At 42.4% G+C, this 25,961-nt stretch overlaps 1 protein-coding gene across 1 annotated transcript in view; it reads left to right on the top strand.

Annotated features, from left to right (window-relative positions):
- The window catches only part of LOC117367430 (protein O-GlcNAcase-like), an 81,178-nt gene extending 55,759 nt beyond the window's left edge, over positions 1–25,419 (top strand). Inside the window, exons 8-17 of the mRNA XM_033959962.1 lie at positions 1,062–1,208; positions 1,332–2,098; positions 6,105–6,279; positions 7,680–7,736; positions 9,327–9,412; positions 11,338–11,442; positions 15,382–15,473; positions 18,013–18,205; positions 21,715–21,871; positions 24,479–25,419. Of these exons, the coding sequence (XP_033815853.1) occupies positions 1,062–1,208; positions 1,332–2,098; positions 6,105–6,279; positions 7,680–7,736; positions 9,327–9,412; positions 11,338–11,442; positions 15,382–15,473; positions 18,013–18,205; positions 21,715–21,871; positions 24,479–24,615 (1,916 nt within the window). The 3' untranslated portion in view covers positions 24,616–25,419. The remainder of the gene's footprint in view (positions 1–1,061; positions 1,209–1,331; positions 2,099–6,104; positions 6,280–7,679; positions 7,737–9,326; positions 9,413–11,337; positions 11,443–15,381; positions 15,474–18,012; positions 18,206–21,714; positions 21,872–24,478) is intronic.
- The last annotated feature ends 542 nt before the right edge of the window (positions 25,420–25,961 follow it).

Raw genomic sequence — 25,961 nt, 5'->3', positions numbered from 1 at the left:
CCTGCACCGACCTAGGCTCTCCTTCTGACATCACTTCCTGGTCCCGTGACCAGGAAGTGACTTCGGATGGAGAGCTGAGGCCAGCACAATCAGCAGGTTGAAGATGCTGCTCGTACCAATGCAGAGCCAAAGAGGTACAAATAGAGAGGCAGAAAGGAGTAGAGGAGCCAGCACCCATGACAGTCCGCCCCCCCCCCCCCCCCTTACTATGCTGCTGTACACACAATCAGTCTGATTTTCAGGATATTCACAGTGAATATACATTAGATAGATTTGCATGCATTGCCTTCTTGGCATGCAAATCTGTTGCATACATAGTCATTGTGGATATCCTGAAAACCCCTGACTGGCTGAGTGTTCCTGAACACTGGGTTGAGAACCAGTGCTTCAGAATATCTGTGCCTAGGCAATGTGAGGATTAGGAAAGGAATGCAAACCAGGTTTTCCTACTGGACCTTTTGAATAGCCACATGTATTTCTCGTGGACAACCACCTGGGAACTTAATGTTTCAACACAGAGGCTCATGTTTCAAGTTTATTAGGTTTTTATATATCGCCTATCAAGATTATCTAAGCGGTTTTACAATCAGGCACTCAAGTATGTTTCCCTACCTGTCCCGGTGGGCTCTACAATCTATCTAACGTACCTGAGGCTATGGAGGACTGAGTGACTTGCCCAGGGTCACAAGGAGCAGCACGGGTTTGAACCCACAACCCCAGGATGCCGAGGCTGTAGTTCCAACCACTGCACCACACTGCGCCACACACTCCTCATTTGTTGTGGCATTTCTAAGACCATCACAGCTTAGGGACCCCTGAAGAAGATGTGTTGATTGAAACACGCACCGTGTTGGGTCCCTTGGCTTGTAAAAAGGTGGTTATACTATGCGCAACAAAAAGATTGTCTAAATAAACATAGCCTGCATCTTGTACAATTGTCTGCAGTTTCTCTTTTGTTAGCTGTTGATTGTGGTTCACTGTTGACCTGTTGGATTTTGTTTTTTGTTTGACTTTGGTTTCTATGAGTAACTGGTCTTCTCTCTCCCTTATCTTTTGGACAGAGCTCTTTGCTGTGGAATGCTTCAAGACGGGTGCATCAGAATCACAGGACATGGAGTCAGAATGGGAGATGAGATACAGTGCACAAGATGCCCTAGAACAAGCTTTGATAGACTGGGTGAAGGAGATACAGCAACCCTTGGAGCCAGGCAAGTATAGGATTTTACTATGTTACAAGAGTTTTCTTATGGTATGTGTTCAGAAGACAGAGGAGGAGAAAGGGTGCAGAGAGTTGTTAGCAATTTATAACTCTGTCCTTTTTCTTTGAACAGGCCGACAGTCCCATTTAGCTATTCTTAAAACGAATACCATGGATCCTAAGTCACAGACAACCCACAAACCCTGGCCTGAGGGAGGAAGTAGTTTTAGCCCGGCATCAGTACAGTCTAGTAAAACTAGCCATGATTGTTTGGGATCAAAGGATTCCATCTTTCTTACCAACCTCGAACTTCTAAATTCATCTTCTAAAACTGAAGTGGAAAAAGCTAGCCCAGATCCTTTGTGGATAGAACAGAATCAATCATTTGCAGTTAGACAGGATTCTGGAATGGATCTGAGGTCACCACTACGGGAAAAAAGCCATAACCAAACCTCTGGGAACATCTTACCAATCTCTTTGGAAACAGAGAATCAGCACGGAGTGGTGACTGACAATGGAAAAGGTTCTGTGATGGGTGTGTCTCTTAACTGTCCTTCCATGCAGGCTGACAGAAAAATGGAATACTCAAACATTTCTACTGAAGGATTGTCTAAAGAGAACAGACTCGCCAGAGAATGTCCCGTGATGCGCCCTGCCAATGGTGTGCATAAGTCTGTAAACAAATGTCCAGAGACAAGAGAACAAATTATAGTAAATGAGGTGGCACCATCATTAGTTCATGATCAACTGACTCAGGATGACCTAAGGACTCTGGTAGACCTATACTATCTGCCTTATGAACACGGGGAGGAAGCTGGCCAGTTACTCAGGGAGTTCCAGTGGCTCAGAGCACACAGTGACCTGGTCAGTGTCAATGGCAAGAAGAGTGACAGTCAAAAGGTAGGTCTAATTTCTTTTCAACCTATTAGTTACCTCCAGTTTATTTGGTCTTTCAGCACCATGTTGTTGTTTTTTTTCACAAATATTCAGGTGTTTTCATTCATTTTTTCTTGTTCCACTAAGAACTCAGTAGAGTGAATGTCAGCTAGATCCTCAGATGCACCACTCCACGTTTAAACTGCTTTCATAACGTTAAGCTTGATGTGCAAAATCTTCACCGGATCACTATAATGCCTGTTCTAAATTATTTAAATTCTTCTATCTTTTCACTAGTATTTTCAACCTTTCAGAGATAATCAGTAATAAATATTTAGTTTCAAACTTATCTTTTTATGTTCGTGGTCTCATTTTTCTAGGGACTTTCTGTAGCCAACATGTTTCGCTGGAGAAAGCTTTTTCAAGGCTGGGTCCCTAATCGTTGTACGCCATCATCTCGACCACTGCTTCTATGTGAATAAAGATAGAAGCAGTGGTCGAGATGATGGCGCAAACACCTGAAAACTTGGCTCTTTTCAAAAATCTAACACCTCCCGCTCTTTGGTACCCTGTCCCTCTTTATCTTCCTAGCTCCTTTCCTATAACCCTTCATTATAGCTCCTTTTCAATCTAACCCTGTAAACCATGCCAAGCTCTACGCTTGTGGAGATGGCGCGGTATACAAACCTAAGGTTTAGTTTAGGATTTTATATACCGCCTATCAAGGTTATCTAAGCGGTTTTTACAATCAGGTACTCAAGCATTTTCCCTCTCTGTCCCGGTGGGCTCACAATCTATCTAACGTACCTGTTATGGCTATGCGGATAAAACATATGAGGGTAAAAGGAGAAAGAGCTTTCTAATGGGAGAGGGGAACAGAGAACCTATTGTTCACTTCTTAAGATGTTTAAGGGAAAAGGCCAATGAAAGCAGCAATTGACTTCCTTCACAGAAAAACAGGATAGCCCATCACCTCTTACTTGTTGAAATCTCTTGAACATTCATGGTCCACAGGAAATCATATAAACTAGTGGTATAGATGAACTGTTTCTGTGAGAAATATAAGGGGTTGATATTCAAAAGGGTTTAACTGGGCAGAAGAGGCTTGGCTCAGTATCCTGAGGATGACATGAAGTGGGATTGAAGCTACTGGTCTCTATTTCTTTCTTTTTTCTTTTTAATCTTTATTCATTTGCAAAAGCCAACAATAAGTGCAACAGATTAACAAACAAATATTACAATAATCAGCACTCAATACAATCAAATGATATAATAAATATATAACACCCCCTCCCACCCACCCTTCCTGGATTTCTTGGACATCATTAATTTCTCCTTTCTGATCGTTTGGGATGGGTGTTAAAATGATTTTTCCTAGGAGTTTGGGGAATATTCCTTTTTATAGTGAGTCGTTCAGCCAGCCTAACTGTTATAGTATATTTTTGATGGATTTTTCTATAGGAAAATTGGGCAGACATCTAATGAGCATTGAGATTTGGTGTATTTAGGTAGTAATCTTATTAACTGCTGGGCATTTTGTTTGTTGAGAGTCTTTTCTCTCTGTCTTAATTTTGTGCTGTTTTCTAGTTCTTCTATGCAGTTTGTTGCATTTCTTTTCTTAGTGTCAGTTCTGATGTGGTTTACCTTTGCTTTGAAAAATGTTGCCAGTTCATCTGCTGGTGGAGTATTTGTTGATTTGGTTGTTAATTCAGTTGAGTTAGCTAGGAAGTGTGTTATTTGAAGTAAGTTTTTCATATTTGTTACATAGTAAAATAGTAGATGATGGCAGATAAAGACCCAAATGGTCCATCCAGTCTGTCCAACCTGATTCAATTTAAATTTTTTAAAAAAACTTTATTCTTAGCTATTTCTGGGCAAGAATCCAAAGTTCTACCCAGTACTATTCTTAGGTTTCAACTACTGAAGTCTCCATCAAAGCTCACTCCAGTCCATCTACACCCTCCCATCATTGAAGCCCTCCCCAGTCCATCCTCCACCAAATGGCCATATACAGACACAGACCGTGCAAGTCTGCCCAGTACTGGCCTTAGTTCTTCAATATTTACTATTATTTTCTGATTCTAGATCCTCTGTGCTCATCCCACGCTTCGTTGAACTCCTCCACCGATTTCCTCTCCACTACCTCTCTCGGGAGTGTATTCCAGGCATCCACCACCCTATCCGTAAAGTAGAATTTCCTAACATTGCTCTTGAATCTACTACCCCTCAACCTGGTTTTCCTTTTCCTATTTGTTTGGAACAATGCTTACATTTGGCTAGTTTTATTTGGGTTTTTGTAGTGGTAGATCATTTTTCTCCATGAGATTTAGTCTTCAATATGCTGCTTATTCCATTTCCTTTCTAGGACCCTGTATTACTGTTTCAGTGATAGCTCTTCAATGAACCAGGGGATGTTTCTATTATCTACTATTTTTTTCACTCTTTTAGGGTACATTTCATCTAGTACTTCTTCAATGTTTTCATTCCATTTGTTGATGGCTAGGTTTTTTTTTTTGGTTATGAAGTTTTTCATCAATTTTTTTGCCAAAATACAATATTGTATCTTTTTCCTCTCGTTTCTTTGGTCATTCTGTTGTCTTTTATTTTCTTATTTTGGTGTTCTTCTCAGTAGATGGTAAAGTGGTCTAACCATATTATAGGTGTCCAGATTTTTGCTATTATTTTTAGGTTGTCTTTCTTTTTTCTATTGTTTATTATAAAGTCTCTTTGGTGACCTTTATAGTGGGTTGCTTTTTTTGGAAGGATAGGATCTCTAGATTTGTCTTCCAGAAAAGAAAGAAACACTAAGGTGTTTTTGTCTTCTATTTTATCTAACCCCCTCTTCTATTAAACTGCGCTAGCAGTTTTTAGCACAGAGAGCCGCGCTGAATGACCTGCGCTGCTTCTGACGCTCATAGGAACTCTATGAGCATCGGTAGCAGTGCAGGCCATTCAGTACGGCTCCCTGAGCTAGAAACTGCTAGGGCAGTTTAATAGAAGAGGCCCTAAGTATATGTTCATGTCTTCTGCTTCAAGAATAGCATTATCTTGCAGCATTAGATTGAATAGGAAGGCACTGCAGTGGACTTTGGCTCCTATTCATTTCCCTGATGGGTAGTACTAGATGGTGCAGATTAGTTTGTCTTTTAGGAAGGGGCCTTTTATTTGCATGCTATGATTTCCAGGTAATCATTGGTTATGGTGAGTTCAAAAGAGTTCTTATAGATGATTGCTACCCCTCCTCTTTTTTTTTCTTTCTGCATAGATGATGTATTTTATTGGTTTGGGGTCCATTAATGGCTTTTGTGGCTTCATTATAATTGTTTTTTTAGCTTTATTTTCTGTTTTAGCACACATCCAGGGGAGGGAGGGGGTATTTCTTTTGTTTGTTTGTTTTTCCCTGATTGAAAGCGCTGGAAGAAAAAGGTTTTTTTAAAATCCTTTCTGTATGGTTACTGATTGATTATAAGTGCTAATTATGATTATTAATAATAGTGTTTTGCACTTTTTGTTAGCTTTGAAAACTTAATAAAGATTTAAAAAAAAAAGATGATGTATTTTATAACCATCTGGAAGAAGGTATCTTATTGCTGGGTCAACTATAATTGCAAACCAGGTTTAAGTTACTAGTAATAAACTTGATTGGTTTTGCATTAGCCAATCGGGTTTTCAATCTAGCCCTAATGAATATGCATGGAGCAGATTTGCATGCCTGTCACTTCCATTATATGCAAATCTCTCTCATGCATATTCATTAGGGCTAGATTGAAAACCCAATTGGTCTGGTGGTCTTCCAGGACAGGGTTGGGAACCACTGACCTAGAGCATTAAGAATTTTTGTAACTATTGCTGACATTCTGATTGACTCATTTCATGCCGCACTGCAATGGCAGTGTTTGAAGTGCCTAGTAATTTTTTGTAGTGAGCTTTGCAAAGCAGAGTTCAGCCTGTAAAGCCTTATAACATACTTTTTGATTCCTTCTTGTGCTCCTGTAATTTTTAATAACTTTTTTATACTGTTTTTGGAAAGGGTGAGGAGTGGAGGTCTCAGGCTCGCAAGTTCCAGCTGCAGTGTGAGAAGATTGTCCATCTGCACGGTCGCTTCATGAAATCTGCCAACAGAGCACTGCTGTATGATCTCTACCCATATATATCAGACATCAGGAACATGGTGTTGATCACCAGTGCCTTCATCAGGTGGCTGGGTGTGCATCTCTGACTTATTCAAGGGGCTTGGCAATTGCACCTCTATATCAGTCTATAAATAACAAGGTGCTGGCTGTTGGTATCAAGATAAAGGGCTAGATTCACAAAGCAAACTGATCGTGTACCGATCGGATTGCAAGCCCTTAGCGAGCAGATTTCCCTCCGGCCCAATTCACAAACCTGTCCTGTGATCCAACTAAAATCTGTGCATCAAATTAGGGGAAATGGCATGCAAAGTAGGCAGGGTCTCAATTAACTAGCCTGAAAAAGGAAGACCGATTGGGCTTGCCGATCCGAAGTAAAGCGACTGCAGAGGACCAGTCGCTTCACTTCTTATCGACTCTCCTGCCCTTTAAAACCACAGGCTGGCAATTTTTACAGAATACATAAAAAAGGAATTATTCCTTTTTTATATAGTCTATATAATTGCCAGCCTGTGGTTTTAACCCGCCGTACGCCGATGCCCCGCCGAACACAAGGCAGGAGGGATGCCATCTCACTCCTGCCATCGCAAACGCCACCTGGCTGGGCCCGGCCCGGCCTACCTCCCTCCCTGTAGAAGACCATCCAGCTGGCTGGGCCCGGCCCACCCCCTCCTCGTACCTTTAGAAACATTGGGAGCAGGAGGGGTACCCAGTCCCTCCTGCTCCTCAGGCCTCCCGAGTCCCGTGATCTTGGGGAGCAGGAGGAAGAGCAAAGTCCTCCTGCTCCTGCTGCTCAGCTGTGATATTGGCCTTAGGCCATGCCCTGATGCATCATCTGATGCACGGGGAGGGGCCTAAAGCTCTGACTGGCTGAGGCAAGCTCCTCCCTTGGAAAAGGCCTAGGCACCTCAGCCAATCAGGGACTTCCTTAGGGAGAAGAGTGTGTGTGTGTGTGTGTGTGTGGGAGGGGGTTCCGGGTGGCCAAGGTAGGAGGGAATGGGCATCCTTTCTGCCTCTTTTTTTTCATGGGCCATCGTTGGGGGCGGCCATCATCGGGGAGGGGGTGGCCATTGTCTGGGGGCTGGTATGACTTTTTTTTTTAAATGGGGACAGGTATTGTGTATTTGTAACGCTGAGTGGCAGGAGGCTGTTTCAGGGCTTCCCCTGTTGCTCTGCTGTTCAATCTTCCCCTGCGAAAGTCGCTTTTTCAATGATTGGTGGGGTGGGATTACGGCTGACCTCCACAAAACTAATTTGCATTTAAGGTTGAACATTGATTGCCGTTTTAAAATTGGACAATTAATCGATCCACAGTGACCCACACAGCCTTAAAGATGATTTTTAGTGCATCTGAGCCAGAATGCAGATGACTGAAATGATAATTTGGCCTTCATTTCTAGACTCTCTTTCAGTGCTACCTTTTTCCTTTTTTACCACTACATTAAGATAACTTTTTGTTCATTTTTGATTTTCAGATGGCAGAATTCTGAGTGAGCAGGACTCCCTGAGATCCTGGAGAGGCTGCTTCCAGTGTATGCATAAGTTTGTTTTTTCACGGTCTATAAAGGCAATTTGATACAATATCTTCTAACCTATGCTGTATACTCCTCTTTTTTCTCTTTTCCTCTCCTATCTAAGTATTGGCATCTTCCCAAATGTGTATAGTTTTGTTTCCAGCTAAACCAGAAAGATCTATATTTTCACAAGTTTACTTGGTACTTGGGCATGCAAAATAAAGAGCTCTTAACATAAGTTGGCTTTACACACTCAATATAGATTTCAGGCACCTAAAAATAGGTGCTTGATTTCATTATGTACATGTATTTGCATGCACAAAAGAGGGGCCTTCGGGGGGCATTTTAATAGAAAGTCAAAGATATGCTATTTGGTTCAGATTCTATAAAAGACACATAGATAACAAGTTTAATTGGCGTAATAATTGGCTTAAACTAAAATTAATTGCTTTCTAGGTGCCTAACTCAGTAAGTGCCTACCACTTTTAGCTAGGCACCTACTCCAAGGCACTTACTAGAAAGTAGATGTGATCAGTGGTGTAGTAAAGGGGGTGTGGATCACCCCGGGTGCTGAGTTGGTGGGGGTGCTGGCACCTCTCTACCCCACCCCACTCACACCATCCCTCCCCCCACCCCATACCTCTATATTATCTTCGCTAGTGCAAGCAACTTTTGCCTGTTGCTCACGCCAGACTGGTTCTCCTCTGAATCACTTCCAGGTCACGGGTCCAGGAAGTGATGTCAGAGAGAAATCCAACACTGGCACAAGGAGCATGCTGCCGAAGCCACTCACACTGGCAAAGATTTAGAGGTACAGGGGTGGGAGGGAGAGCACAAGTGTGGAAACTGGGGGTGGAGGAGCCAGGGACAAAGAGAGGAGGGCACGGTGGGGGTGCCACTGCCCCGGGCGCCTCCTACTCTTACTACACCACTGGGTGTGGTTAAGGGCAGATCATGGGTGTATTTTGTATATAGGTGCGTATATTGGACTTAGGCACTGGTATTTAGGCCAAGAAAATCCTGACGTAAATAGGGGCGCTTAAGGTTTTGACGCCTATTGGTGCCCAGTTCCAATTGAGGCTACTGCTAGGCACGATTTCATAAACAGCGCTTATGTATTGACATGCGCAATGCACCACATTCCTCGGCATCTATGTTTTAGGCTCCGTTTATAGAATCGAGGCCCTTATGGTTGTGCAGCATCATGCCCTATTTTGCGGTGGATAAAGATGCATTTCTATATTTTAGATGCCTAGTAACCCTAGTATAAAAATCAAGTCTAAAATTAAGTGGGATTTGTACATGATTGAAAAGTGTATAATTATAATTTTAAAGAATAAATAATGGTATCCATTCTTTCTTTGTCATTAAAATGGTTCAGGCTTTGGCTGTAATCTACCTAAACACATCTTTTTGTACAAAGTGATGTCCCTCGGTTATTCCAAATTTATTTATAATGCAAATGGATCACTTTGGGGCAAGAGTTTTTAGCGAGGGAAGTGGATAAGGTTCTATCTTGTCTTCATGTGGGACGAGAAATATGTTTGATATGCAGTAGGTTCATGTCCATGTTATGTTAATTTTTCCTTTCATTTTTGACTCTTCCAGGGTGCCGTAATGACTCCTCATCAATATTTTTGGGAATGGATGCTGAACCGTGGGTGTACAGAGGGGGCCTTGCTGGGGAGCTACAGGTACAATATTAAATTGCATACTAGAAAACCTAGGATAAACATTCATATAAGTTATATTATGTATATATTTAACAATATAAGAATAGCCATACTGGTTCAGATCACCGTTCCATCTAGAACAGAATCCTGCTTCAAACAGTGGCCAATCCTAATCACAAGTACCTGGCAGAAACCCAAATAGTAGCAACATTTCATGCTGCTGATCTCAGGGCAAGCAGTGGCTTCCCCCATTTCTATATCAATAACAGACTATGAACCTTTCTTCCAGGAACTTGGCCAAACTTTTTTTTTAAACCCAGCTACACTAACCACTATTGCCACATCCTCTGGCAATGAGTTTCATAGCTTAACTATTCACGTAACTTCATTGAGTGTCGCCTGGTCTTTGTAATTTTTGAAGCAGTACAAAATTGATTCGCTTTTACTCATTCTAGACCCCTCAAGATTTTGAAGACCTCAATCCTATCCCCTCTTAGCTGTCTCTTTTCCAAGCTGAAGAGCCCTAACATCTTTATCCTTTTCTCATATGAGAGGAGCTCCATCTCCTTTATCATTTTGGTTGCCCTTCTTTGAACCTTTTCTAATAATGCTATATCTTTTTTGAGATACGGTGAACAGAACTGAATGCAGTCCTCAAGTTGAGGTCGCACCATGGAGTGATACAGAGGCATTATAATATTCTTGATCTTATTTACCATCCCTTTCCTAATAATTCCTAGCATCCCGTTTGCTTTTTGGGCCACCGCTGTACACTGGACAGAGGATTTCAAAGATTGTCTATAATAACACCTAAATCTTTTTCTTGGGTACTGACCCTAGCATGTGGTAACTATGGGGTCCTTGTACAAAGGTGTGTTAGCCATTTTATCGCGTGCTAAACACTAAAGCGCCCATTATAAGTCTATAGATGCGTTAGCATTTAGCGTGCATTAATATTTAGCGCACGCTAAAAATGGCTAACGCACCTTTGTAAAAGGATTCCTATGTTTTGGACTATTCTTCCCAATGTGCATCACTCCGTTCTTGTTTCACATGTCCAGCAGTCTGCCAATCCACTTAAGATACTTATGTAACCTTTAGTGTTGAAAAGGAATATGGAGCTACCTGCCCTTTCACCATTTCTCACCACTGGTCCTCTCACACTCCATCTGGACCCCAAGTTACTCCCAACTCTTGGAGGCCTGAAAGCTCCACCCTTGAGCCCCAGTCACCTTTCTATTTAGGAAATTGAAGAGAAGAACAAGAAGCCTTCAGAGTCTTTCTCTATATAGATTCTATCCTCTTGACCAAAATATCTCCCCAAAGGGAGTGTTTGAAATACTCACACACATCTACTCCGATCATGTTGGCAAGTCCTCAAGAATACATACCATAGTAAAAAAAAAAAATAGTCCATACACATACACATTTTCATTGCCTTTTCTAAATTCTGTGCTGCTTAATGCTGGACAACATGTTTTCTCCCTTATATACTGTCACACTCCAGGACTTTGTGTACTGCTGCTTCTACCGCTCCTATTAATTATTTCTATAGCGCTACCACAGATGCGCAGCGCTGTACAGAGTCACAAAGAAGACAGTCCCTGCTCAAAAGAGCTTACTGTCTAAACAACTACTATTATTTAATACTTCTATAGTGCTGAAGGGTGCATGCAGCACTGTACATCATGACATTAAATCGACAGTCCCTGCTCAGAAAAGCTTACAATCTAACTTAGACAGACATGACATAGAAGATTGGGGATGCAGAAACCCAAGGTGAGAAGAGTTAGGAATTGCAAGCAGTCTCAAAGAGGTGAGCTTTTAACTTGGTCTTGAACACTGCCAGAGACTGCCTCTGATGGATGGAGGTGGAGAGGTGCCTGAAGAGAGTTGCCCTATGGACTTGATCCTGTCTAGCCTGTAACATGTTATCTCTCTTTCAGATGCTGCTGCCTGTGGGAAACAATGGCGAGCTCTTCAGTCATTCACCTCCTCTTTTCCCAAATAGCCACCGATATACAATCAGACCACTGCTTCCCAAAGACAAGGTACCACTCAGGCATTTTACTGAAAGGACTTTATGCTTCAATGAAGGATTTTATTAGTTACTACAGATCATACTCAACAAAACTGGTTGCTAGGGAAGTGTGTGAAACAAAAAATTAGTTATGTTTGTTATTTTTATTTCATTTACTCTTATAGTCATTTTGTTTTCCAAGTTCTTTTTTTTTTTTTTTGTAAATCTTTATTAATTTTCAGAACTGATACAAAGTGCAAACAAATATACATTCAAATAAAACATAAAACAGCACTCATCGTCGAACAAATATTAAACATAGTACCCTTCTCCCACCCCCCTCCCTCCCTCCCTCTCTGGATGTGTGTAGAAAGCATCTAGGAATTAAAGTTTTCATCAATTAGTTATTCTGTTGTTTAACAAATGCCTCTAATGGACCCCATACTCCTTTAAACTTTTTATTATTTCCCAGTTGATCTGCAGTCATTCTTTCATACCTGTAATACAAACACAATGTTTCCCACCAAAAAGAAAAGTTTAATCTATCCTAGTTCTTCCAGTTTCTGGTTATCATTTGCATAGCAACCCCCGTTATAATCAGAAGATGTCTGCTTTTATATGTAATGTAATGTAATTTATTTCTTATATACCGCTACATCCGTCAATTGGATTCTTAGGCCTCAATAATGTTCCAAATAAAACCACTTCATAAGTCAATGGCAAAGAGACACCAACTATCATACTAATTTTTCCCCATATTGATTTCCAGAAATTGAGTATCAAGGGACAATAGAATAATAAATGATCCAGTTTCCCTACTTCAAGATGACAGTACCAGCATCTATTAGACTTTGAACTTACTGTGTTCTCTCATTACTTCAATTTCCTATTATACGGCAACATGAAGATCTGCATGATTATAGTCAGTCTGCATATCAAGGGGGCCAGAGCTGCACCGGCCATTCTGTGCAGTTTACACTCCTTCATGATTAAACACTGGCATCACAAACAGGGCTCTCAGATATATGACACAATGGCAGCTACAGAACGACATTATGTATGATGCAATCTTGGAAGGGTAGCTTTGTATTTTGTCCATAGCATAGTCACATTCAGTGTCGATGCATGATTAAATGGCAATCCATCAATGTTAGAAACATAGAAACAAAATGGTAGATAAAGGCCAAATGACTCATCCAGTCTGCCCATCCACAGTAACCATTATCTCTTCCTCTCTCTAAGAAATCCCATGTGCCTATCCCAGGCTTTCTTGAATTCAGACATAGTGTCTGTCTCCACCACCTCTTCCGGGAGATTGCTCCACTCATCTACCACCCTTTCTATAAAAAAAGTATTTCCTTAAATTACTCCTGAGCCTATCACCTCTTAATTTCATTGCTCCCATTCAAGAACTCCTTTCACATGAAGGAGACTCAACTCAGGCGCATTTACGCCAAGTAGGTATTTAAAAGTCTCTAACATATCTCCCCTCTACCACCTTTCCTCCAAAGTAAATATATTGAGATCTTTAAGTCTATCTCCATATGCCTTATGAGTCTGTCCCCAAGCCCCATTTCTTCTGGACTATCCTTTATTATATAAGAACATAAGAATAGTCATACTGAGTCAGACCAATGGTTCATGAAGCCCAGTAGCCAGTCCTCAAGGTAGCCAATCCAGGTCACTAGTACTTGGCAAAAACCCAAAGAGTAGCAACATTCCATGCTACTGATCCAGGGCAAGCAGGGGCTTCCCCCATGTCTTTCTCAATAATAGACTATGAGCTTTTCCTCCAGGAAATTGTCCAAGTCTTTCTTAAAACCAGCTACACCATCCGCTCTTACCACAACCTCTGGCAATGTGTTCCAGAGCTTAACTATTCTCTGAGTGAAAAAAATATTTCCTCCTATTGGTTTTAAATGTATTTCCGTGTAATTTCATGGAGTGTCCCCTAGTCTTTATAATTTTTGACGGAGTGAAAAATTCATCCACTTGTTCCCATTGTATTCCACTCAGGATTTGTAAACTTCAATCATATCTCCCCTCATCCATCTCTTTTCCAAGCTGAAGAGCCCTAACCTTTGAACCTTTTTTAGTGTCGCTATATCTTTCTTGAGATAAGAAGACCAGAAGTGAATGTAATACTCCAGGTAAGGTTGCACCATGGAGCAATACAGAGGCATTATAATATTCTTAGTCTTGTTAACCATCCCTTTTTTAATAATATCTTTTTTGAAGGTGCGGTCTCCAGAATTGCACACAATATTCTAAATTAGGTCTCACCAGAGTCTTATACAGAGGCAACAATACCTCCTTTTTCCTATTGGCCATACCTCTCCCTAGCATTCTTTTAGCTTTCGCAATCACCTTTTCAACCTATTTGGCCACTTTAAGATCATCACAACAATCACAGCCAAGTCCCGCTCTTCTGTTGTGTACATAAGTTCTTCATTCCCTACCGTTCCCTCGGGTTTTTGCAACCCAAATGCATGACCTTGCATTTCTTAGCATTAAATTTTAATTGACAATTTTTAGACCATTCTTCAAACTTCACTAGGTCTTTCTTCATGTTATTCACACCATCCGGGGTGTCTACTCTATTGCATATTTTGGTATCATCTGCAAAGAGGCAAATCTTACCCGACAGCCCTGCAGCAATATCGCTTATAAAAATGTTATAAAGAACAGGCCCAATAACATAACCTTGAGGCACACCACTGGTAACATCCCTTTCCTCAGAGCGATCTCCATTGACTGCTGCCCTCTGTCATCTTCCACTCGACCAATTCCTGACCCAGCCCGTCACTTTGGGGCCCATCCCGAGGATACTCAGTTTATTTATTAGACATCTGTGTGGAACATTGTTAAAAGCTTTGCTAAAATCCACATCTAGCGCATCCCCTCTATCCAATTCTCCTGTCATCCAGTCAAAGTAATTGATCCGATTTGTCTGACAAGACAAATCTCTTGTGAATCTACCTCTAGTGAATCTATGTTACCGCCGGTCCTGTAATCCCGGATTCCAGAAACTTCACCATTGTTTGTATTAAAAGTGTTTCCATTAATTTGCTTACTACAGAAGTCAGACTTACAGGCCTGTAATTCCCTATTTCTTCCTTACTTCCACTTTTACATTACATTAGTGACTTTTATTCCACCTTAACCTTGCGGATTACAAAAGAAGTAATCTGGACATTACCAGGTGAATTTACATGATCGGAACAAATTAAAGGATCTACTTATAGGTCTGTGACTTATTCAGAAATGTACAGGATCAGGGATTATTAAGGTATAGCATTAGTTTGTCTTGTGATACCTGCAATGCCCTCCCAAGGGAGGTGGTGGAGAGGAAAATGGTGATGGATTTCAAAAAAGCATGGGATAAACAGAGAGGATCTCTAATTAGAAAACAAATTGTATAAATTAAAGAACTAAGGCCGATATTATACAGACCTGTATGGTTTGTGTCCCATATATAGTGATTCGGTGTAGGATGGGCTGGGGAGAGTATCAATGGGAACTCCACTAACTTGGAACATGAGGACATTACTGGCCAGACTTTACAGTAGATATCCTGCAATCAACAGGATGGTTGGATAGGCTGGAGTGAGCTTAGATGGCAACTTCAGCAGTTGGAACCTAGGACAATACCAAGTGGACTTTAGTCTATGGCCCAGAAATATCAAAGAAGAGACAAGTTCATTTAATCATGTATTTTTAATGGGTATAACTAATGGGCAGACTTGATGGACCGTTCAGGTCTTTATCTGCCGTCATTTACTATGTTACTATGTTGTATAGAGGGACCACATTTGCCCTTCTCCAGTCTTCCGGTACCACTCCCGACTCTAGAAAAGCATTGATTCATATGAAGTTTGTTTGTGAAGAATGCAATCATTGATACAGGCTTCAGTGGGGACAATGGTTGCTTTTTCTGTCTTTAATGAATAGATTTACTCCTTTGTTTCAGATCAGCCTGTACCAAATGTGCCGGGAAAATTTTGATATAGGATCAGATACTTCTAAGATACTCTCTACCCATCCTGACCTGATAGGAGACAGGTAAATTTGGAAGATTTTATGGATTATAGATCAATTTCACCCCTAAGATTATTATAATATCCCCTTACTGAAAGGTTGACAAATAAATTTTTAAATCTTTGAATAATCACAATGGGATTGAAGCGGCCATTGCTGCATGTGAGAATGCATGATGTGGTTGGGAGAATGACCTTTTCCTCATGAGGCTGCATGCACTGGTAGCTTGTATGCCATTATTTGTTCCATGAACATTCTGGTTAGAGAATGACACGGTGACAAAATTAATCACCGTTCCCGTGGATAACCGCAGGAAATAATCCCATGTCATTTTCTAGTGTCTATTTCAACCTCAGTCCTTCTACACCAGCATTCTTCAAAGCAAAGCTTGTGGGTCAGTGGTTGTGGCCATTCATACTCTGATTCTTCCCTCTCTCCTTAAAGAATAACATGAAGATGGTTTACCGCGGTTATCCACGGAGACGGGAACGGTGATGTATTTTGTCACCGTGTCATTCTCTAATTCTGGTGTCTCTATGCACAAAACTTTGTTTTTGCAACTAAATTGGAAAAAGACAGCTATAACACAGAACAAGATCAGATTTTGATAGATAGTGATACAGTTAGAATTTAAATTTTAATTGGTGGTGCATTTTCACTCAGAGTGTCACAAATTGCATTTAAGAATACAATTGGCAAAATCTGATGGAATCCCTCATCCCTTAGAACAGGGGCGTCCAACCTCGGCCCTTGCCAGGTCAGGTTTTCCCAAATGAATATGTATCACACCCTTCTGGACTAGACAAGATATTTAAGCCTGAGACTACTAATTTTTGTTTCTGAGGTAGTTGTTTTATTGTGGAGAATATAAAGGCAGAAAACCTGGAGCGGCTCACTTTAGAGCTTGGATTGGACTTGGGAGCATAACAGAATATTATGGTGTGGGTGTTAACTCATGTAGAAACCATAACCGCCCAGGACATTAAAATGCATGGTAATGTGGTCATTATGGATTGTGCAGCAATGCAATAAAAAAAAAACCCACATGTGTTGTGTGTGGGAAGGTTTTTTGACAGGTCTGGGGCAGCATAATAAGATTGGTTGAGAGAACGGTGGCAGTCTAGCAGTGCCCCCTCTCTCACTCCAACCTGACCACCCTGCTCGGATTGCTTTCTGTTACAGCCCTATGGCTCCCACTCCCAAGAAAATCATCCTTTTCCTGATATTAAAAAATAAAATACAGGGACCTTTTTGGAAGTGGAAGGAAGGAAGGAGGCCAGTGGATTACCAGGGCAAATGTAATTTTTTTTTAAATATTGGGAACAGGGAGGGTCAGTTGAGGGAGGACACTAGACTACCAGGAAAGTTTTTGGAAGTAGCAGTAGAAAGAGCACTAAACCAGTGTGTCTCAACTCGGTCCTAGAGTACCCTCTTGCCAGTCAGGTCTTCAGGATGTTGCCAGATACTTGTGACCTGTGTTGGCCACTGTTGGAAACAGGATACTGGGCTTGATGGACTTTTGGTCTTTCCCAGTATGACAGGCCACAAGTATCTGGCAAGATCCCCATAAGAAAAACAGATTTTATGCTGCTTATCCTAGGAATAAGCAATGGATTTCCCCAAGCTATCTTAATAATTCAAAACAGTTCTCCTATTTCGACATCCACTCCAGCGTTCTAGGTTTGTACTGTGGCCATCCACCGGGCTGCTGTTACTACTGCTTTGTGGTTTCTGTTTCAGGATTCATATTCCTTGTCCACCCCTTCCTCAGGGCTGGGTAATCCTTGTTCTACATAGTCAATTAGAGATTACTCACCCTGTCCCTACAGCAGCTCCTTCGACAGCTCAACCCTGTCTTTTGGAAGCTGCTGCTCTGGAAATGGCCCCTCCCTCCAGCTTCTTCTGGGAGGCATAATGTACTGCTTCTCTCTCATGCCCCCCTTTGGATCCACTGTGGTAGAGCAGCCCTTGAGCTAGAGAGAAGTCTAAGATTTAGATTCACCCAAAGAAGTTTACAATTCAATGAATAATAATCAGGTACTCTCAAGTATTTTCCCTACCTGTCCCAGCAGACTCACAATCTAATGAATATGTATGGAGGGTTAAGTGACTTTCCCAGAGTCACAGGAGCAGGCTGGGATCAAACCCACAGCCTCAGGGTGTTGAGGCAGCAGCTCTAACCACTATGCCACTCCTCCCCCTGCAGAATTTTGTGAAATTATAAGGCCACCTTAATTCAACACTAGTTTTTCTTTTAGCTGTCACTAATTTGTTATGTATGCATGTCTTGACTAGAGTGTAAACTCTGTGAAGCAGGGACTCTCTCTTAAATGTGTCTACGGTGCTACATATATCTTGTAGCAGCAAGAGCAGAACTAATATCTCATACTAGAATTCATGCTGAATAAGACATTAGCTATATTGATTAATTAACATGACATTTAATACAGACTATTCATGTTCCTTTAAGGATTTTAGATGTTTGGATGATGAAAGGCCTGTTGAATTACTCATGAGACTCTCCTGTGTCCCATGGTTTTTTTGCTTTGTTCTTACCCTGCAGGTTCTTAGGCAGTTTCCTTAGCCTGAGTCCAGAGTATTTCTTTGTTCTAGAGGATGAGCGAGGACTGTGTGGGTATGCAGCGGGGGCCATCAACGTGTGGAACTTCCTGAAGAAATGTGAGACAACCTGGCTTCCTATCATGAGGGAGAAGTACCCAAAATCCAATGCCCTGGGAAACCTGTTTCTGAAGCAGGTAAGATGGGTGTAGACATGCAGGATATAGTCTGTACTGTTACTGAGCAATAACAGTAGTAGATCTCCTTCCTGTTAAGGGGGAATTTCAAGTATCTGTAAAGGTTGGATGTGCTATACAATCCCTGCAGGGCTGCAAAACATTTGTAGTTGGTCCAGCATTCATCCAACCTTACCCAGACCATGTAATCTCTCTCCTAGGGTTCTAGGCCTGCCCAGTTCCACCTGTCCTGTTATGCCCCTGTCCCGCTCCCCACCTCTCCCCCGCTGCTTGCTCTTGTTGGGCAGGACGGAATCCACACATGTATGGATCCTGGCCAATGCGATTTCAAGGAAGCTTTTCAAAACCTGGACAAAGTGCCTGGTTTTGAAAAGCTGTCCAAACCCCCAGACATGTCCAGGGAAATCCAGATGTCTGATAACCCTTCTCTCTCCCCCTTTCTATCCAATCTCTAAGACATTCTCTATTCCCCCCCCCCCCACTTCCCGCACCACCACCACCACCACCCTTTACCGGAGCACAGTCTCTGTGGATGTCCCTGTTCTCAGATCTCCAGCCCCTGTGGTACATTTATTGCCTCAATTCTTCTTCTCGGCTCAGTTCGTAAAGATGCCACATCTCTTAGGCTCCCACAAGGCCACACTCCCTTAGATTCTATAGAAGTCACCCAAAGTTGTCCAAATTTGGGTACAGATCCCAGATATACATGTAAACTAATTAGTCAATTAGGTGCTAACAATCTATTATTGGAATTAGCAAGCACTTAATTGGCAGTTAGCTTAGCAGGGTTTAGAAAAGGTTTGGATAATTTCCTAAAACAAAGGTTCCTAAGCCATTATTAAGATAGACTTAGGGAAGTCCACTGCTGATTTCTAGGATAAGCAGCAAAAAAATCTGGCTGTGCACTTATGACCTGGGTTGGCCACCATTGGAAACAGGATACTAGGTTTGATTGACCTTCAGTCTGTACCAATATGGCAACTTAGTAATTACGCATGCATCTACCCTCCACCCTCTTCTATAACAAGCACATCAAAATTTCATAGTGTGCAACTAAAACGAAGATGTGGCTATGGGAGAGGTATGGGCAGGTGAGGGGCGTTCCTAGAAATTAGGCGCCATGCTATAGAATACTTGGTTTTACACGCTCAACATCCACATTTTGGGTATGAAGATCTATACCAGGTTTCAACAAGTGTCTTAAGTCAGTGGTCTCAAACTCAAACCCTTTGCAAGGCCACATTTTGGATTTGTAGGTACTTGGAGGGCCTCCGAAAAAATAGTTAATGTTATTAAAGAAATGACAATTTTGCATGAGGTAAAACTCTTTATAGTTTATAAATCTTTCCTTTTGGCTAAGTCTTAATAATAATATTGTAATTTATAGCTAAAGAGACATATGATGATCAAGAAACTGTTTTATTTTACTTTTATGATTATGATAAACATACTGAGGGCCTCAAAATAGTACCTGGCGGGCCACATGTGGCCCCGGACTGCGAGTTTGAGACCACTATCAGGTCTGTATGAGGAAAGACTAAAATTGTTAGGGCTCTTCAGCTTGGAAAAGAGACGGGTGAGGGGAGATATGATTGAAGTCTACAAAATCCTGAGTGGAGTAAAACAGGTACATGTGGATCGATTTTTCACTCCGTCAAAAATTACAAAGACTAGGGGACACTCCATGAAGTTACAGGGAAATTCTTTTAAAACCAATAGGAGGAAATTTTTTTTCACTCAGAGAATAGCTGCCAAAGGATGTGGTAAGGGCGGATAGCGTAGCTGGTTTTAAGAAAGGTTTGGACAAGTTCCTGGAGGAAAAGTCCATAGTCTGTTATTGAGAAAGACATGGGGGAAGCCACTGCTGGCCCTGTATTGGTAGCATGGAATATTGCTACATCTTAGGTTTTGGCCAGGAACTAGTGACCTGGATTGGCCACCATGAGAACGGACTACTGGGCTTGATGGACCATTGGTCTAACCCAGTAAGGCTATTCTTATGTTCTTGTGCCCAAATGTTGGGTGGGAATGTTGGGTGGGAATGTTCTATAAAGGTTTCTTAGTGCATAAGTTATAGAATAAGGTCAATCATAACATTAATTTAATAATGAGCTGATAATTGGTGTTAATAAGCAATAATAGGCTTTGATTGGGACCAATTAGAAGTTACTCTGTAATTGCCTGTAGTCGGTATTCTATAAATTGCACGATCAAATTCCAGAGTGTGCCTCTTCAAAGGGGACCTCAGAGGGATATGAGAGGGTCAGGGGCTTGTCAGGCACTAACACACACAGGTAGCTTGGAATGCGCTACCGGAGGAAGTGATCAGGCAGAGTACAGTACAGGGATTCAAACAGGGATTGGACGGATTCCTGAGGGATAAAGGGATCGTGGGATACTGAGAGAGGTGCTGGGATGTAATACAAGTATAGAAAACTAATCAGGTAATAAGTATGGAAACCCAACCAAGTCGTGAATGTGCAAGACCGGAGGATTAGGACTTCGATGGGAAGATAGGACTTCAATGGGAAACCAAGGTGGCAAGGGGGCCCCTTCTGGTTATTCAGACAGGTCGTGACCTGTTTGGGCCGCCGCGAGAGCGGACTGCTGGGCAGGATGGACCTATGGTCTGACCCAGCGGAGGCACTGCTTATGTTCTTATGTAGCACTTTATAAATAATAAATAGTAGTAGTAGTTATAAAATACTAACTTTTGCACACCTAACTGTCTGTAGTTAGGTGCAAGCATTTATACCAGCCATTGAGTTAACATAAATGACTACACCTAAAGTCAGACACGCACATGCAGATTTCTGCAAGCATTTTATAACGGAAGTTGCACTCGTCATTGCAAAACCTAATTTTACAAACTTAGGGCTAGATTCACTAACCCTCCGATCCGTGTGCGACCTGTTTCCTTTTGGCATGCAGGCCCGACGAATTCACTAAAGGCCTGCATGCAAATGGGGACGATTGTTAACACGCTCCCTACCCTCGACGAGGATCACTAGAGAGCGATCCTCGCTCAGTTGCCGACAGGTCTGCAGCAGTCGGGTTTGCCAATAGTAAAACCCGATTCGAAATAGCCAGGCAATTGTTTGTGAATCAATCGCTTGGCTATTTTGCATGGGGTTTTGCTAATTTGCATGGGAGGGTCGGGATCGGATTGCCACAGGCGTTAGTGAATGGGGTTGAAGGGAAATTTGGTCGCAAAGGGCTCGCAAACCGATCGGTACACGATCGGTTTGCTTAGTGAATCTAGCCCTTAGCCCCTAAATGTATTGCTTCTGCGCTAACTGCACGAGAAGATGTTGGCCCTGCTTCCAGCAGTTCATGCAGAGATTCTGCACTTCCCTTGCGTTAATATTGGTATGGTTACTACGCATTCACATGTTAGCAATCCGTTCTGAAATCCTGAGCTACCTACTAAACTGCCCTTGTTTTCTCCTACTCCTTGTGGACCGCGACTTACCAACCTTGTGTCTCTGCCGCTGCCCTGCCTGAAGTAGGCTGTGATGTTCTTCCACACAGAAAGACCTGCCTTCCCTGAGTCAGTCTTGCATCATTTCCCGTCCCTGATGCAAGCAGTCTCTTTATCATGTGCGATGGATGTCAGTGCGGGACGGAGCCTCACCATCTGCCTGCTCTCGGCATTAAAAGCAAATGGTAAGCGCTGGAATCATTGGCAGCAGCTTCTGTGAGGACTTACACTGTAAGTTGGTAAATGCTTAGGGGGTAATCCTATGAGGCAGTGGCTCACAAACCTGTCCAGGCAGACCACTAACCAGTCAGGTTTTCATGATATCCCTAATGAATAGGCATGAGACTATTTGCATGCAATGGAGATGACAGGCATGCAAAACTCATTAGGGATATCATGACACCTCGACTGGCTGGTGGTCCTCTGGGACGGGATTGAGGACCACTGCTATAAGGAGCCACCTAATCTTAGACAGCAGAAAGGTACATAAATGGCAGTATTGTAATAAGTGGCCACTTACATGTGTAAATTAACATGCATAAATGACTTCATAGAATACTGTGTAACAGAAAAGTATGTGCTGTGATTTACTTTGCTGGTGGACCTGCACAAGGGCGGAAGGCAGGTGGAGGAGACTGAGAGGGGACATGATCGAAACATTCAAGATAATGAAGGGAATAGACTTAGTAGATAAAGACAAGCTGTGCACCCTCTCCAAGGTAGGGAGAATGAGAGGGCACTCTCTGAAGTTAAAAGGGGATAGATTCCGTACAAACGTAAGGAAGTTCTTCACCAAGAGAGTGGTAGAAAAATGGAATGCTCTTCCAGAGGCTGTTATAGGGGAAAGCACCCTACAGGGATTCAAGACAAAGTTAGACAAGTTCCTGCTGAACCAGAACATACGCAGATAAGGCTAGAATCAGTTAGGGCACTGGTATTTGACCTAAGGGCCTCCGTGTGAGTGGACTGCTGGGCACGATGAACCACTGTGTGCTAACATTTAGGTCAGTGGAGTAGTAAGGGGGGGCAGGCTGCCCCAGGCGCCATCTTGTTAAGGGCACTGGCACCCTCCTCCTCTCCTTCCCACTCCTCCCCACTTTGTTACCATACCTCTATCTCTTTGTTGGCGCAAGCAGCAACTCCAACCTCCTGCTCGCACCAGCATAGGCTCTCTCTCTCTCTGATATCACTTCCAGGTCCCACGCCTAGGAAGTGACATCAGAAAAAGAGCCGGAGTGGACAAGTTGGTGATGCTGCTCGCACCGGGGAAGTTTAAAGATGTACAGGGTAGGGAATGGGTGCACATATGTGGTGGTGGTGGAGGGAGCGGGGAAAGAGGGGGGCAGAGAAGAGGGCAGGTAAGGGGCATCACCACCCCGGGCACCTCTCGCCCCCACTTCACCACTGATTTTGGTGCAAGTATTTACACCAGCTATATGGCTGGTATATACTGTAAGTGATAATGCCTTAATATATGTATGTTTTGGCTGTTTGCCTACTTTCTTTGTAGAATGGGCTTGAAATAGATGCCACAACCAGTGCCTATAGAAATGCTATAGAAATGCTGTCTTAGGCTCAGATTCACTAAAGATAGTTGGCCGATTCTCTTGCCGAATTTCAAACAGCGATTGATTCATTATCAAATTTGCATGCAAACTCACCGACTCAATCACTCAGTGAGCGAATGAGTCAGTGCAGAGCCCTAACAATAGTGACAGAGCCTCTTGTCATTGCTGTCAGGGCTTCTGCCGGGGTTTTGTTTTTGTTTTTGTTTTTCATTTTTTTTAATGGCACAGATATTTTGCGTACATTACACACTCAAAATATCTGCCCAATATAAGAAAAAAAGGCCCCTCTTCCCCCCCTACAAAGCGCCCCCTCCCTCCCTGAACCCCAAAAACTGGCAGGAGGGTTGCCCACTCCCTCCTGCCACCAGACGCTCCCCACCTCATGCGAATATGGCAGGAGGGATGCCCATTCCGTTCTACCATCAGCCCCCCTGCCTTTGGGTTGGGCCACCCCCGATCGCACCCCCCGTACCTTTAAGTCAGGAGCAGTAGGGGTGTTCAGTCCCTCCTGCTCCTCCGCCAGCCGCTCTCTGCGCAATGCGGGCCATAGGTCCCTCCTCGGTGCATCATGTGATGTGCAGGGAGGGGCCTAAGGCCCTGATTGGTCTTGGGACGAGCCTGAGGCGCTAGAACCAATCAGGGACTTCCTTAGGGAGAAGCCTAAGGAAGTCCCTGATTGGCCATTGTTTCGTAACTATCATGTGACCCTTTTTATTTCCGTTGGATATCTACTTAGTGGTTAGGTGGAACATTCTTTATCCAGGGATGTATTGATACTTTACAGGACTCATTATATTGGAGTTGTTTTGGGGTAGAGTGGTTGTCCTGCTAGCCAGTTTTAAATACTCAGGGTCTCAGTCAGGAACTTTCCTGGACATGGATTGTTAGCCATTAGAACAAATTAATAATTTTCCCTTCTCTTCCTCATCTATTTCACTTATTTTAATTTTCATCTATTTATTTTTTTTTTTTTTTCATACACACTTACTCCTCCTTTTGCCTATACTGTATCTTTAATTTTTCTCTCTGTATAATTTCATATTTCTCTGACCTTCTTAATATAATCAAGATCAAGTATTCATAGGTTGTATTACATCATACCTTATGCTACAAATTCATCTTGTTGGGCATGCAGGTCTTTATCTGCCCTCATCTACTATGTTATGTAATCTTCTGGGCACTCTGTCACCCTTCTCTCTTCCTCTCCCTTCTGTTTGATTCCAGGATCACAGGGTGTGTTCTGCGAAGTGAGTCCCACTGACAAGCAGCAGCTGGATTTCTACAACAAGTTGGGATTCATAGAGATTTCAGCAGCAGAAGGATGGATGCAGGAGACCATCTTGCTAGGCCGACTGCTGTGACACGATGGTCATGCAGAACAGGAAATGTGGAGAAAATTGAGGATGACAGAAAAAACAATATGGCTTCCCAGCATGTTTGTGAATTATGATTGTAGACTGGAACTGTTCATTTATAACTCTGTTGTCCACAGGAAAAAAAGAGCAATCAGACAGTACAATGAGGCATTTCATGTTCAGTTTATTTTCACCCTCTCTTTTGTATCTCCACATTCACAAATATACTGTTTTGGTTTATAATAGTGTGCACAAAACGACCTAGAATGACATAATCAAAACAAAAGCAAAGAGAAATGAAAAAAAAGAACATGATATGAAATACAAATACTGTATATTCTACCCGCATAACCCTTATAAATATACCCACTGATAATCACAGTAATTCCTACTCACAGTGCTATACCAAATTAGGAAAATCAGAGCGTAAATAAAATAATACAGTTAAAAAGTTAATATTTTATGGGTTGTAGTGCAGATCCGAATTACCTTATTGCCATTGCAATTTTACACGTGTTGTCAAAGTAACACATATACTGTAGCAGCTAAAAGGGAAAATCCCAAAGAGGGTAGAAAGAGATAAATTACAGAAAAGGCCAGTTGTCAAATTGCCCATGGCCATTATTTCCTGTTAATCATATATGAGGTGGGTCATGTAAATTGGCATGTGTGAAAATTACTCTCCTCAGCTGGCTAAAAGTATACACAGGCTTCCCTAGCAGTTATAAATTTAGATAGAGTGTGAAAACATGTTCCCAGAAATACAGTTACCACTCCCACCCCCGCCTTTACTAAGTCGTGGTACAGGTTTCTACCGTGGCCTGGAGCGCTAAATGTTCCAACGCTCATACAATTCCTATTTGTGTATGAGCATTTAGCACCCAGAGACGCGGTAGAAACCTCTACCGCGGTTTGGTAAAAGAGGGCCTCAGTTTGGGGGAGACAAAACAGCAGGTGTTCTTTCTCAGCCTCCCACACAAATGGCAAGTACATGGACGCTTTTAGGACCGGATTCTGTAAACGGCGCCTAAATCAGTGGCGTCTACAAAAATGGATGCCAGCCGCATGTCAATCACGCTTGGGTGCTGTTAAGAGTATCACGGCTAATGACGCCTAGAAAATTCTTAGATGCCTGCAATGTAGGCTAGCGTTTTACCGACCTACATTGCAGGCATCTAAGTTCTTTAGTGAATCGTGCCTAATGGCACCTAAATCCCGCTCCGCCACTAACTATGACCACTTAGGCATAAGATGCTTTAGGTGTCCTGCTATAGATGCGCTAACGGCACCTACACTGTAAATGCTTCCTAGCGCCTACTTTTTTTAAACGAGTTATTAATTGGTTTTAAATG

The sequence above is a fragment of the Geotrypetes seraphini genome, chromosome 1 (assembly GCF_902459505.1).
Source record: "Geotrypetes seraphini chromosome 1, aGeoSer1.1, whole genome shotgun sequence".
Taxonomy (NCBI): Eukaryota; Metazoa; Chordata; class Amphibia; order Gymnophiona; family Dermophiidae; genus Geotrypetes; species Geotrypetes seraphini.
Note: the sequence above shows the minus strand (reverse complement) of the source record. Positions and strands in the feature narration are given on the sequence as shown.